We start from the raw sequence: 15601 nt of genomic DNA, 5'->3' as shown, positions 1-15601 counted from the left end.
ATTTGTCTTTATAAAAACTGAATTTTTGTCATATAATTGTTAAAATAGGTGGCTTGTTGCTTCACAGAGCATAGTTTATACAATTTGAAGGAGTGAGAGAGTGTTTTGAGGCAGCAGGGAAAGAATGTCAGTTACAATCTCAGCTTAGGAGAGCACCTAAAACATGTCAGTTCCTTCCCATTTTAAAGTAAATAGCATGGTGTTCCATGAGCTGGAACTCTTATTCCATTCACTACTTCTTTTCCAGCTTTGTAGCCAGTAAGTATGACAATTATACTTAATGACTTGTCTTGTACTATAGATAACACGTAGGCTGGCTTTGACCACATCATGAAAAGGAAGTCAGCAGAAAAAGAGTGACTGGTTGCAGTTTGTTCAATAACAATGAGAATTCTATAGAAAATAAGTTAAATGTAACTTTAGTAGCCTCTGGTGTTAGAAGAAGAACCCAAAAAAAAAATGCTGGGATGAACCAGAAAAATGTAGAAACAAGAAAAGTAGCTGTAAGGGTGACTGTGAAGGAGGGGAGCTGAGTAGATTAATCAGACATTTACTGAAAGAAGTATGGGAAGGGAAGTTTTGGCAGAATGTAAATGGTTTGGAATAAAGGGGACCACTCGCCTAGTTCCAGAAGCACTGAGTCAATCAGACACACAAAAGGGAACGAAGACTTGCTAGTTTTTGGAAAAGAATCCTGTGATGAGCTAGACCACATGCCAGCACCCCCCCCCCCCCCCCCCCCACCACACTGAAAAATGATAGGATTTCAATTTAGTGTGTGGGACTTGGGTGGGGTTAGTGGGTGGAGAAAAAGATAGGAGTGGTGTATGATGAAGATGGTATAGACGGGCTGACAGGACAGAGAAGGGGGGAACTATTATTGGGTAGAGGATGTGGGGACAGTGGGTTAGTGGAGACTGAGGCCAGAAGGATTACTGGAGCGAAAGATAGTGCAAGGATGACTCCCATCTGTGTACTTCAAAAAGGCTGTTGATGGATGTAAGGTTCCAGGTGGGACAGGTTGTGAAGCAGCCCTTCAACTTAAGCATGTTGTATTCAGCAGCATGTTGTGCCACGTAATGTCCAACTTCATGCTCAGCCAGTTTGGTGATGGCTATTCATTTTGGTTTACAGCTGAATGGTTGTCATGCTGATAGGAAAAGCTGTGCAGTGATTGTATGACGTGGGCACTTTGACAGGTGGCTTTGACGGTATAAGGTAGTCGTGTGACAGGACTGGAGTAGGAAGTGCTGGTGGGGAATTGGGCAGGTTTTGCACCTGGGTCTTCTGCAGGGATATAAGCCCTGTAGCAAGTAGTTGGGAGTGGATGTGACATGAGTATGAACTAGGATGCTGTGTAGGTTTATTGGTTGACAGAATACTACTTTAGGACATGTAAGGATGATCTTGGGTAATATATACCTCACTTCTGCTTTTAATGATAGATAATCAAAGACCTGGTGAAGAATATGATTCATGTGCTCCACTTCAGGGTGCCAGTGAGAGATTAGAGGGCACATCTTTGTAGTTGATTCTTGGGGGTGGTTGGGGGGGGGGGGGAATAGGGATGTATGAGGATATGCCATGGAAAATGTGTTTGCAGAGTAGCTTTGAATAGTAATGCCCATATGTGAAGGTCCTTGTGAGACCTTCAGAATGCTGGACAAGAGAATTATCTTCACTGCAGATAGGCTGTCCATGAGTGGTCAGGCTGTATAGGCTTTGATAAGGTGTACAAGGAATGAGGTTGTGGTTTTGGAGTCAGAAGGACGTTGAGTGAGGAAGTGTTCATTAACAGCAAGATCCTGGGTCTGAGGGATGTTGGTGTATAGGGAACTGGAATCAACATCGATGAGTAGGGATGCAAGTGAAGGATGGCCAAAAGTCTGTGAGGGAAGTGCTTAGTATCTCTGATGTGAATGGCTAGGCTTCAGGCAATTGCTCAGCAAGAACAGAAATCCTTATAGCAGGAGCACAACAATGACGTGTCCAAGGTTGTTGGGATTATAGATTTTGGGGAATGTGCAGGAGGTGGATGTGTGGGGTGTCATTGAGATGAGGGGGGAGATGAATAAACAAGAGAGACTGTGGGATGGGCCTAAGGATTTCAGTAGGGACCGGAGATTCTGTTGGATTTGTAGTGTGAGATCACTATGGCAGACCTTGTAGGTGGAGGTGTCTGACAGTTGGCAGAAGCTTTCTGTCAGGTAGTCACTGTGTTGCATCATAACAGTGGTGGAATGTTTGTCTCCAGGAAAGATGATTAAATCGGGGTCTGTTTTGAGGTTGTGTATGGCTGCCCTTCCTTTTGTCATAAGGTTTGTCTTCTTAGATGGGACCTCTGATAGGATGAAGATGCCACATTGGAGCTAAGAGTTCCTGAAAGGTGACCAGGCAGTGTTTAGATGAGAAGATTACAGTTGGATTGTGGTATGAACTGGAAGATGTAAGAGTCAATGATAGGATTAAGTTGGCTTTAGTTGGAGGGATTTGTGGCAGAGAAATGTTTCCCCTGTAGAAACTGGGAGAAGAAGAGTAAGACTTTGACAAATATAACATGGTTAAACTTTGGTGTGGGGTTGAAGGCAAGGCCCTTGGATGGGACTGAAACTTCTGTAGGATTAAGTTTTTTGTTGGAAAGTGTAATGACCTGGATAGGATTTTTTTCTGAAAGCCATCAAGTTTTCAGTGTATTTTTACGTGTGCCAATCGACGACTCGGTGCTTCTGCTATTTGGTAAGTGGTCCCGTTTACTCAAACCTATTTATTCAAATAACATACATATGTAGTCATAAATAAGAAGGAATGGTTCTGAATTATAAGGTCAGAAGTATTTCATTATTGTGATGGTAACCATCTAATACTTGCTATGTGGCAGAATACATTTTACAACAGTGTTCTGCATCTGGCTGTAGAATATTCACTTTCTTTTGCTGCAATCTTTCTTCATGACACTTATCACATATCTTCATGTGGTTGGATGTTAATTGTTGGATTTAGTAGAGGATGACCGGATGCCCTTCCTGTCGCCACCATTGCCTCCCCCTTCCTCACATTAGAATTGAATTCTTAATGTTTGTGATTCGTATAACTGAGGACGTGAACAACAGAATGATATTCACAGTCAGATGTATGGAAACCACCTACAAACCACATCCAGGCTGGCCAGCACACTAGTGCTCCTTGTTAATTCACCAGATGAATTACAGCTAAGGCTGGTGTGGATCCCCAAATCCTTCTGCAAGTGGCTGTCTAGGTGGGTCTGTTTTTTACCGACAGTCGTAGCCTGTAACCCAGTAAAATATCTAATTTAACGATTTGCACATTATCTTTTTATTTGACACTAAATGTAATAATAGTAAGTAGACGTTTCAAATATCAATTCATTTTTTTTGTGAATCTTTAAGACTGCATTTGCAATGATGAACAAAAACAGTAGCAATCTCATTAAAACAGCTCCACCCTTCATTATCCAAATGTGTTGCCTGTCGTAAGAGGCGACTAAAAGGAGTTTCAACTGTTTCGGCCTTCCATGTGATGGTCCCCCTTGGGGTTTGACCTCCATTTTTCAAAATTCTACAGAAGTACGAGCCTTTTGGGGAAGGACACCTTACGTGGTGTACCACTGCTCCTAAGTGCACTAAGACCTTGGCACTCAGCATTGTACCGGCGTTGTAACCATACCCACTATTCCTCAAATTGGGCCTAAACGCCTGATGGGTTGTACAAGTTACGCCCATAGTGCGTCCCCATCTGCACCAGTTATCATGATGGACTTTCCATGGCACCAGAAATCCAGCACGGTAGCCAGCCCGTTGTGGTGGGGTCGTCATGTACCCTCTAGGTTGTAGCCCCCTGACAACACAGGGATCGTACTGCCGATACCTGAGCTGCACCCTCCCCACGTCGGCCAAGGAGTAGATGCCCGTCTCCTTGGGGCATCAGGACTCCCGGCAATGGTCATCCTGCCAAGTGGCCCTTGCTGAGGCTGGGTGGCGCCCGTGGGGAGAGCCCCTGGTCGGAGTGGGTGGTATCGGGGCGGACGTTTCGCAGATGAAACGTCAACACGTATCAGGTCGCTCTGCGGCCGAGTCTTTCAAAAGAAAAGGTACCGTTTCTAGTTCTGGTTCTCCTGCCCTTTCCCCCTTGGCCACTCCCTGGGAGGAGGGACAGGCCCGCCGGCTTGGGGCGAAGTACTTCCCCCGCTATTTGGTCTGTTCTCGAACTGATGGGGGGACGTTCGCCACCTCCAAGTCCATGTTCTTTGTTCAGCACATTGAGGACATCTTCAGGGAAATCGAGGCTCTCAGCAAGATGCGTTCAGGGTCCGTTCTTCTCAAGACCACCTCCGCCACGCAGTCGGCGGCGCTCCAGGCGTGCGACCGCCTAGGGGACATCCCAGTGTCCATTGTCCCGCATCTGGCACTAAATAGGACACAGGGGGTTATTTTTCATCGTGACCTCCTGCTACAATCTGATGAGGAGCTCAGGGCCAACCTGGAGCGCCGAGACGTGCATTTCGTCCAGCGAGTCCAGCGCAGCCCCAAAGACCATCGCATCGACACCGGGGCCTTTATCCTCGCCTTCGAGGGGGACGTTCTCCCGGAGAAGGTAAAGGTGATGTGCTACCGGTGCGACGTGCGACCTTACGTCCCGCCTCCTATGCGCTGTTTTCGGTGTTTGCGCTTTGGGCACATGTCGTCACGGTGTGAGGCTGAGCCCCTTTGTGGCGATTGTGGACGTCCTCTTCGTGAGGAACATACATGCACCCCACCACCTCGGTGCATTAATTGTCCTGGCATCCACTCTCCTAGATCCTCAGACTGCCCCGCATATCAGAAGGAGAAGAAGATACAAGAACTCAAAACTTTGGATCGGCTCTCTTATTCTGAGGCCAGGAAGAAGTATGACCGCCTCCATCCCGTGCCGTTTACCACTTCGTTTGCCTCAGTTGTGTCCACTCCTTCTGCGGTATTCTCACCCCTATCCTGTCCCTCCTCCGCCCCACAGGGGGCTCTGTCTCCGCCTCCCAAATCCCTCCCTTCCAAATCCTCCTCCCCCGTGGCCCCCGCCCCCTCTGCCCCAGGGGCCACCCTTCCTCCTCCTCCTCCTCTCCCCCCGCCACCTGAGAAGCGATCCTCTTCTCAGGCGTCCATCGGGGAAACGTTCCGGACCCCAGCTTCCGAGGTCCGGCGTTCCAAAACGGACCCCGCGCATGAGGACCTTCTTCGGGTCCAGCCCACCATCCCTGTGCCTCCTCGGCCTTCCAAGAAGGCCTCCAAGAAGAAGTCTCTATCCCCCTCTCCACCCCGGCGCGTTTCGTCTGACGCTCCATCCGTGAGTCGCTGCTCCCGGCCGTCCTCAGTTTCGCCGGGACGCTCTGCTGCCAGGCGCTCAGCTGGCCTCTCGTCGGCAAGTGATGCTGCCCCTCCTACACAACCAGGGACAGCGGCTGCAGCTGGCGACGACTCGATGGAACCGGATCCGCCTCCCGCTGGTTGTAGCGTTGTTCCCTCACAACCTGGCCCTCCGCAGCCGTCGAGGTGACCAGCTCTTCCCCCGTCTCGTTCCCCCAACTTTCTGACTAGCGATGGCCTTGTTACATTGGAACATAAGAGGTATTCGATCTAATCGGGAGGAATTACAACTGCTCCTCCGCCTGCACTGTCCGCTCGTCCTTGGTCTCCAGGAAACCAAGTTGCGCCCGACTGACCGTATTGCCTTTACCCACTATACCTCGGAGCGGTATGACCTCACCCCTGTGGACGGTATCCCAGCTCATGGTGGGGTCATGTTGCTCGTTCGGGACGATGTCTATTACCATCCCATCCCATTGACCACCCCACTCCAAGCAATAGCTGTCCGTATTACTCTTTCTGCTTTTACTTTTTCAGTTTGTACCATCTACACTCCACCGTCATCTGCTGTTAGTCGGGATGACATGATGCACCTGATCGTTCAGCTTCCCCTGCCGTTTTTATTGTTTGGCGACTTCAATGCCCATCATCCCTTTTGGGGCTCTCCTGCATCCTGTCAAAGAGGCTCACTCTTGGCGGATGTCTTCAACCATCTCAATCTTGTTTGCCTCAATACCGGCGCCCCGACTTTCCTCTCGGACTCTACTCATACCTACTCCCACTTGGACCTCTCGATCTGTTCTACCACTCTTGCCCGTCGGTTCGAGTGGTATGTCCTTTCTGACACCTATTCGAGCGACCACTTCCCCTGTGTCGTTCGTCTCCTGCACCACACCCCATCCCCACGTCCTTCGCGCTGGAACATACCGAAAGCTGACTGGGGACTTTACTCCTCCCTGGCTACCTTTCCGGACCACGATTTTCTCAGTTGTGACAGTCAGGTCGAATACCTCACGGCTGTTATCATCAATGCTGCCGAACGTTCCATTCCTCGTACTACCTCTTCTTCACATCGCGTTTCCGTCCCCTGGTGGAACGAGGCTTGTAGGGACGCTATCCGTGCTCGACGACGTGCTTTACGCACCTTTCGCCGCCATCCTACGTTGGCGAATTGTATTGAATACAAAGGACTCCGAGCGCAATGCCGTAGAGTCATCAAAGACAGCAAAAAAGCTTGTTGGGCCTCTTTGACCAGCTCCTTTAACAGTTTTACTCCCTCTTCCGTCGTTTGGGGTGGCCTGGGCCGGCTGTCGGGCATTAAGGCCCACTCCTCGGTACCTGGCCTGACCTCAGGTAATGAGGTCCTTGTTGATCCTGTGGCTGTCTCCAACACCTTTGGCCGCTTTTTCACGGAGGTTTCAAGCTCCGCCCATTACCACCCTGCCTACCTTCCCAGGAAAGAGGCAGAAGAGGCTCGGCGACCTTCCTTCCACTCGCTGAATCTGGAAACTTATAATGCCCCCTTTACTATGCGGGAACTCGAACGTGCGCTTGCACTGTCCCGGTCCTCTGCTCCGGGGCCAGATGCCATTCATGTTCAGATGCTGGCGCACCTTTCTCCGGCGGGCAAAAGCTTCCTTCTTCGTACCTACAATCGCGTCTGGACCGAAGGTCAGGTCCCCATGCGTTGGCGTGATGCCGTCGTTGTTCCTATACCCAAACCCGGGAAGGATATACACCTTCCTTCTAGTTACCGCCCCATTTCTCTTACAAGCTGTGTCTGTAAGGTGATGGAGCGCATGGTTAATGCTCAGTTAGAGAAGATCCAACGGAGAGCAGCGCGCTTCGTTACAGGATCATTTAGTAATCGCGAAAGTGTTATGGAGATGATAGATAAACTCCAGTGGAAGACTCTGCAGGAGAGACGCTCAGTAGCTCGGTACGGGCTTTTGTCAAAGTTTCGAGAACATACCTTCACCGAAGAGTCAAGCAGTATATTGCTCCCTCCTACGTATATCTCGCGAAGAGACCATGAGGATAAAATCAGAGAGATTAGAGCCCACACAGAGGCATACCGACAATCCTTCTTTCCACGAACAATACGAGACTGGAATAGAAGGGAGAACCGATAGAGGTACTCAAGGTACCCTCCGCCACACACCGTCAGGTGGCTTGCGGAGTATGGATGTAGATGTAGATGTAGTCTGGATTCTTGAATCTCGACAGCTACTTACTAATGTCCAATGCGGCTTTCGTCGCCGCCGCTCCGCTGTTGACCACCTTGTGACCTTGTCGACATTCATCATGAACAACTTTTTGCGAAAGCGCCAAATGGTAGCCGTGTTCTTCGACTTGGAGAAGGCTTATGATACCTGTTGGAGAGGAGGTATCCTCCGCACTATGCACAGGTGGGGCCTACGCGGTCGCCTGCCCCTTTTCATTGATTCCTTTTTAACGGATCGAAAGTTTAGGGTACGTGTGGGTTCCGTATTGTCCGACGTCTTCCTCCAGGAGAACGGAGTGCCTCAGGGCTCCGTCTTGAGCGTAGCCCTTTTTGCCATCGCGATCAATCCAATTATGGATTGTATTCCACCTAATGTCTCAGGCTCTCCCTTTGTCGATGACTTCGCGATCTACTGCAGTGCCCAGAGAACATGCCTCCTGGAGCGCTGCCTTAAGCGTTGTCTAGACAGCCTCTACTCATGGAGCGTGGCAAATGGCTTCCGGTTCTCTGAAGAGAAGACGGTTTGTATCAACTTTTGGCGATATAAAGCGTTCCTTCCGCTATCCTTACATCTCGGTCCCGTTGTTCTCCCATTCGTGGAAACAACTAAGTTTCTAGGGCTCACGTTGGACAGGATACTGTGTTGGTCTCCACATGTCTCTTATTTGGCGGCCCGTTGTACACGTTCCCTTAATGTCCTCAGAGTTCTTAGCGGTTCATCTTGGGGAGCGGATCGCACTGTCCTGCTTCGCTTGTATCGGTCCATTGTCCGATCGAAGCTGGATTATGGGAGCTTTGTCTACTCGTCCGCTCGGTCGTCCCTCTTACGCCGGCTCAACTCCATCCACCATCGGGGGATACGTCTTGCGACCGGAGCCTTCTACACTAGTCCTGTCGAGAGTCTTTATGCTGAAGCTGCCGAATTACCATTGACCTACCGGCGCGACGTACTGTTGTGTCGGTCTGCCTGCCGGCTGTTGTCTATGCCCGACCACCCCTCTTACCAGTCCTTCTTCGCTGATTCTCTCGACCGTCAGTACGGGTTGTATGTGTCTGCCCTGCTGCCCCCCGGAGTCTGCTTCCGTCGCCTGCTTCGACAATTGGATTTTGCCCTCCCTACCACCTTCAGAGATGGTGAGAGCCCGACACCACCTTGGCTCCAGGCTCCGGTTCATATTTATCTCGACCTCAGCTCACTCCCGAAGGAGGGTACTCCGGCTGCAGTGTATTGCTCACGGTTTGTCGAACTTCGTGCTCGACTTGCCAGTCACACCTTTATTTACACCGATGGCTCCAAAACTGACGATGGTGTCGGCTGTGCCTTTGTCGTCGGGGCCACCACCTTTAAATACCGGCTCCTCGACCAATGTTCGAGCTTTACGGCCGAGCTTTTTGCTCTCCATCAGGCCGTTCAGTATGCCCGCCGCCACCGCCATTCATCGTATGTACTCTGCTCTGACTCACTCAGTGCTCTTCAGAGCCTTGGAGCTCCCTATCCAGTCCATCCCTTGATTCAACGGATACAGCAGTCCCTCCATTCTTTCGCTGATAATGGTTCTCCTGTCAGCTTTCTGTGGGTTCCCGGACATGTAGGAGTGCCTGGGAATGAGGCTGCGGATGCTGCAGCCAAGGCTGCAGTCCTCCTGCCTCGGCCAGCCTCCCATTGTGTCCCATCATCTGACATTCGTGGGGATGTATGTAAGAGGCTTGTGTCGTCGTGGTGGGATGCTTGGTCATCCCTCCAAGGAAACAAGCTCCGGGCAGTAAAACCGTTCCCAACTGCTTGGACAACCTCCTCCCGACCATCTCGGCGAGAGGAGGTTCTTCTGATCAGGTTGCGGATTGGGCATTGCCGGTTTAGCCACCGCTACCTGCTCTCCGGTGACACAGCCCCGCAGTGCCCTTGTGGTCAGGCATTAACAGTGCGCCATGTTTTATTGTCGTGTCCCCGTTTTAGTCAATTTCGTGTTGTCCTCTCCCTGCCATCTACTTTACCAGATGTTTTAGCTGATGACGCTCGAGCAGCTGCTCGTATTCTGCATTTTATAACTTTGACTGGCTTGTCCAAAGACATATAACCTTTTTACTTATTTTATCTGCATCTTTGTCAGGTCCTTCTGGTGTCCCCCCCATCCCCTTGAGTTTTACTAGATTCCATGTGCTCTAACAACAGTGACTGGGCGCTAATGACCTCAGTAGTTGAGCGCCCTCAAACCCCCCCCCCCCCCCCCCAAAAAAAAAAAAAAAAAAAAAAAAGAAGAATTATCCAAATGTTGTAAGATTTTACATTGAAGATAAAAGGGTCCAAAAACGATCTGCACAAACAAGTCACATATTATATGGCAGAACAATCATTTATATACAGTACAAAAAACTTCAGTGTTTGGATTTTTGCATAATCTCCTCTCAATGGATTTTAATACTTTTGTAACAGTCTTTAACCTGACCCTTCGTTTTCTTCATAGATGTTCTCAGGTTTGATATCTTACCATCTTCTCATTTTATTTAGAACTTTCTTAATATCATATCTTCTTTGTTTGTTTATCTGATTCTTTCTTTTCTTCGTGTGCTGTTAGTCTATTGCGTATTTTTCTTTGTAGCAGACTGTCAAATCTCCGTTGCACCTCTTTCATAAAACAGAAAGATGGCCTGAGTCATGTTACTCCCCTCAGTGTTTTCTCTCACAAAGCACAGAATATTTTGCAAACTGAAGCTGATTTTCTACATTTTCAGGTATCCTTCAGAATATAATTTTAATATCTGTCTAGCTTGACTTTTTTTATTGTTTCCCTCTTACCATTGTCAATATTGGTTTGTGGAGGTTAATGTTAATTGCTTGCTGCTGTTTGCCATGTCCTTTATTTTCTGGTAACTGTTGCTGTGAGATCATAGTATTGTGCTAGTATACCTCCACTAATATTTCATTTGTACACCTGGATATTCAATAACAAATCTTGTGCACTAGCTGCTAAAGTTACAAATTAGACATTAACAGTAAATAATATTTATCCTTTCTGCTCTTGAATACTAAACAATTAACATTTTAATGTATTGATTCCAGCTTAGTATACAGTATTGACTGTTAGTAAAATGTAGTTTTGACAGTATTTTGGAACATTTAAAATTATATTCAGAAACATTAATATATGACCTCTTCCACTGCATCGTATTACAGCCAACAGCTGAGTGTGTTGTATATGACTTACCAATTTTGTAGTTACAACATGTAGATCATCATTTTGTTACTGCTTGCTGCATTCTTTTATCTGATAAATTCTTTAAATATAGTGTTAAAATAACAACCTGTTTGGCATATATAAAAGAGTCACTTGATCTAAACTGGAGTTCATACGTTCTAGAAGCTTAATATTTTCTGTTGTTTTTGTCATTAATTATAATTTTATGTCTAAGTTTAAGTCTTGATTGGGTTCCCGACCAAAATGTAACTTCACACTGCCCCGCCATTACAAATCCAGGACTCTGTCTAGCATACGATGTGTTGTTACAGACAAATTGAAAGTGATTTCTGTTATCGGCACCAGTAAAATATTTTTATTATTAGCTGGTCTGTAATGGGGAAAAAATAAAAGGTATTTGTATGATGTGGGCTAAAAATTGAAAGTAATAGCATACGCAAAACTACATGAAAACAGAGCAACTAGCAGCATATCAGCCCTCCACCAACAGAAAAAAATGAGAGAGACTAAATGTGCAAATAGAGAACTGAATGCAAAATGGCCTAAAGTAGAGGGCATCGTGAATTGGATTCAAGGACGCCATCAAAATGGCATTGTAATTAATACAAAAATGATTCAAATACGTACCCGTAAGCTAGCACTACGATGGAACTTAACAGACTTTAAGGATAGAGTAGGTTGGTGCTACCTGGTTTATGAAGCATCATGGACTTAGCACATGAATCAAAACCTAAATATCTCATAAAATGCCACAAGAGTATGAAGAGAAAATATTGTCTTTCCATCACTTTATTATTCAACATTGAAAGAAAACCAGTGTGGAACTAAGCCAAATAATAAAGATGGACAAAACTCCTCTGACATTTGATGTGCTGAGTAACAGAACTGATGCCATGAAAAGTGGTAAAACATTGACTGTAAAAACAAGTGGACACAAAAAAAAAATGCACTACGCTGTTGTCCTTTCATGTTGTGCTGATGGTACTAAACTTAATCCAATGATCATTTTCAAATGCAAAACAATGCTAATACCTTCTGAAATACTGACAGGTGTTGTTGTTCATGTACATTACAAGAGTGGGATGGACAAGGGTGGTATGAAATTAAAGATTAATAGAATGTGGGAGAGAAGGAAAGGTGCTTTATTGAAGAAGAGTTCTCTTCTTGTGCTGGATCAGTTTAGTTTTCATTTGAAAAATTCTGTGAAGGAGTAATTGAGACAGAGAAAAACCATTTAAATTGTATGTGATAGAGGAATGGAACAAATGGATGATGACTGAAACCAAACATGAATTCATGCCAAAGAGAGCTTTAAAACAACCTATAATCCAACAAGTGCATCAGTGGACAAAACAGTTGTGGTGTAGAGTGAGAGAAGTGGTCTAGAGTGGGAGAAGAAGTGCAGCGTAAGTAACACTCTCAATGGCAGTGAAGACCGTCTGTATATAAAGAGGACAACAGTGAAAATGAGGAGGAGGTGGAGGAGGAGGAGGAAGAAGAAGAAGAAGAAGAAGAAGAAGAAAAAAGTTCAGATGATGATTTTCATGGATTTTCATGATCAGTTCAGTTTTATAAACTAAGAATCTTTGTTTTAGCATGGCTTTGCAATCTAATAATAAGAATGGTAAAAATGTTATCTTTCTTTAAATTGCTTAAAAATCAAGGTGTATCTTATAGTCCGTAGTGTCTTATAGTCCATAAAATATGGTATTGGTACAACTACAAAACTATTTTTGTTATTTGTTTTGTAAGAGTTATTGCTGATTGATTAGTCAAGTGAAAGCTGATGTGTTCATCTAGTATCTTTTACCCTAAAAGCTGGATTTACATATTATCGACATCTATACTAAGCATTTAAACAATGTATTTTTTATCATTTTCAGCCTGTGATAAACTATTCCATCTAAATTTATGTTGCAGATAATGGTAAAGTGATAAAAGCTGTGAATGCTGATGCAGCAGATACAACAGAACGTGTATCACCAGTTGTCATCGAAGAAGTGCAGGTGTTTCCCACCCATATGCCCGTTCGTGGGTTGAAAGTCGTCCGCGATCCTGCACTGCCTGATGGACGCCTTGTTGTTGTGGCTGACACAGAAGTCCAAGCTTTACGCCTCCATCGTTGCTATTCTGACAAAATACTGTCCTGCAGGTCAGTTCAAATTACATATGCAATTTGTGATTAACAGTTTTTATCCATATTTTATAATGTATAAAACCAGTGATTAAAATGAACAAAAATTAGAAGAGACAAGCACTCACATGAGCTGAACGATGCATGGCATATACACATGTGTAACAATACAGTAAGTTTAGATTCTGCAGCTTGTGGTCTAGTGACTAACGCTGCTGCCTCTGAGTCACAGGGTCCTGGGTTCGATTCCTGGCCAGATTGGGGATTTTCTCTGCCCGGGAACTCGGTGTTCATGTTTTCCTCATCATTTCATGTTCATCATTATTCGTGAGAGTGACTAGATTGGACTGTGTAAAAAAATTGGACTATGAAAAAATTAGGACTTTGCACGAGCACTGATGACCGCGCAGTTGAGCACCCCAAAAATCAAATATCATCACAGTAAGTTGCATTAGCCTTCATGTTGCTGCTCTTCTTCTAGTTTAAGTTACCACTGCCAGCTGCTGTGATGAAATTCATTCATACATTGTGTTCCATAAAGCAGACCCTGCACACTGTTACGTAAAGTTTACTAACTACAAATAATGGCTAGTGCTAATACTCTTACAGATTATTGTGGTAATTACATCTAAAGTACTTTTCATGTGTTAATATACAGGGTATTTAATATACAACACAAGTGTTGCTTCTGGTGTAGTGTGGGAACCAATACACGCGTAGGCCAGCTGCAATCACCAATGTCACTTTGACCCATTGCTCAGAGAGAGTGGCAGGTGGCATATTGATTTTAACTGGGAATATACTAGAAAAGTTAGCAGCAGTCTCAAAAAGGCATCTGAGAAAATTGTTGCGCCAATTAACATTGCAAACTGGGAATCGGTAGCATCTGATCACAAGGTTGTGTGCAAACTCAAAGTCATTACTGTAAATGGCTGTTGCAGCCATGATGGAGATATTGATTGTATTTATTTTTTTATTTTTCTCTCAGTATAGCGTGACTGCTTTTATTAGGGTATGGAAACCTTTAGAACAATCAATGTAGGAGTTCTAAAAATCCAGATCAGTTATATCTAGAGAATATGCATGATGTCAAAACGTGAATGTGCCTTGAAAAGCATAGTTTATGATATGTATGTAAATTTAAAAATTGGAGGAGATAGTGATCTAGCATATAAGGAAAAGGTCAATTCTATTGCTGAACAAAGAAAGTAAAGAGAGAGAAAAGATGTGGATAGTAATCCAAAGTAGCAGTATCATGTGCACATTGGAGGATTAAAAATGGAATGATAAAGCACATGAAGCTAATTTTTAATTTTACCATGCAGAATCTTGGATAGTTTTTAAATGCATGGTACTCATCCATGTATCCTTAAATAATGTAGTTTTGCTTTGATAAAATTTGGCGGCTATTATCTTTCAGATGCCTAGAAGGAATCTTCCCCCCCCCCCTCTCTCTCTCTCTCCCTCCCTCCCCCCTCTCTCCCTCCCTCCCCCCCTCTCTCCCTCCCTCCCCCTTTCTCTCTCTCTCTCCCCCCCTCCCCCCTCTCTCCCTCCCCCTCCCCCCACCTTCAGGGATTGAGAGGGGGAGGGAGAATTTTATTTTCATTTTATATGTATTACAAGTGCAATTCAGAGGCTGTCAGATACTGAATGATTTCCACTGTGGTTGTGTATTAAATATTAGGAGTAATATACGTGGCCATCAATGTTCTGAAACAATTCAATTTTCCCCCGTCATATTCACTGATAATATACAAGTGATTTGTCTGACAACTGTCAACCTATCGATCCTCAGTTGCTAGTAATATTATATTGATGGTTTTTAGGTTATGTTTGTCTTCAGCTGAATAAATACAATTTGTCTTCTGCCATTCAGATTTTCCCTCTGTTTATTCAACCATTGTCTGCAGAAAAGGTAGGACACATGTAGTGCAATACCAGCACACCCTGCCACTGAGGATGCTGCAAAAAGTTAAGCAAAATGTATGTGGCAAAACATAAATCCCATTTATTCATTTCCCACAAACATAACCTCAAATTTGTCAATAAAATTTTTCTGCCATTTTGATATATGTGCAGAAAACATTTAGAAATGCTGACATTTGATAAATTATTGTGACACTAACAATTTGTTGCACTGATGATGTAAATCTTGTAGATTAAATCTAGATTTATCCATGAATAATTCATCTTTTTTGTCACTTTTAACTAAATTCTGTTTTAAATGATTTGATCAATCCATTCCCTGAAGATGACACATTCTGTTCCTCCAGTGGTTGTTCAGTGTGTATGAAATTAATCAGTTGAAAATTTTGATAGCTATACTGATGTCATACAGACATTTTTGATTGACTTCATTTGTACAAAAACATTTGACATCATAATACACAATTCTTCTGTGGTGAGAAGTTACACTAGACCCATGTCAGATCCATTCACCAGGTAAATGATAAATTATCTTCCACAATGCTCAGCCTAAATATGGTTTTCTACAGCCATTTAGCATATGATCATCAAAATTCCAAATTTTTTTGTCAGAGTGTAGAAACATGAGAAATAAACACACATAGAACACAGCAATCAATTCAGTCCCATAATTTACATGACAATCTGCTATCCTCACCTCCACCAAGGCAGTTTATGGTGACACTGTGGGGAGGAATTCCAGCTGTTAGTATAATCCAGATGT

General features: G+C 44.9%; 1 protein-coding gene across 2 annotated transcripts in view; it reads left to right on the top strand.

The window, feature by feature from the left end:
- Positions 1–15601, top strand: part of LOC124615370 (semaphorin-1A) — a 911857-nt gene that overhangs the window by 876691 nt on the left and 19565 nt on the right. For both annotated transcript variants that reach the window (XM_047143193.1, XM_047143192.1), the window contains exon 14: positions 12699–12930. In XM_047143193.1, the coding sequence (XP_046999149.1) occupies positions 12699–12930 (232 nt within the window). The remainder of the gene's footprint in view (positions 1–12698; positions 12931–15601) is intronic.

This window comes from Schistocerca americana, chromosome 5 (genome assembly GCF_021461395.2).
Source record: "Schistocerca americana isolate TAMUIC-IGC-003095 chromosome 5, iqSchAmer2.1, whole genome shotgun sequence".
NCBI classification, from domain to species: Eukaryota; Metazoa; Arthropoda; class Insecta; order Orthoptera; family Acrididae; genus Schistocerca; species Schistocerca americana.
The sequence above is the reverse complement of the archived record's forward strand: the minus strand, read 5'-3'. Positions and strand labels throughout refer to the sequence as shown.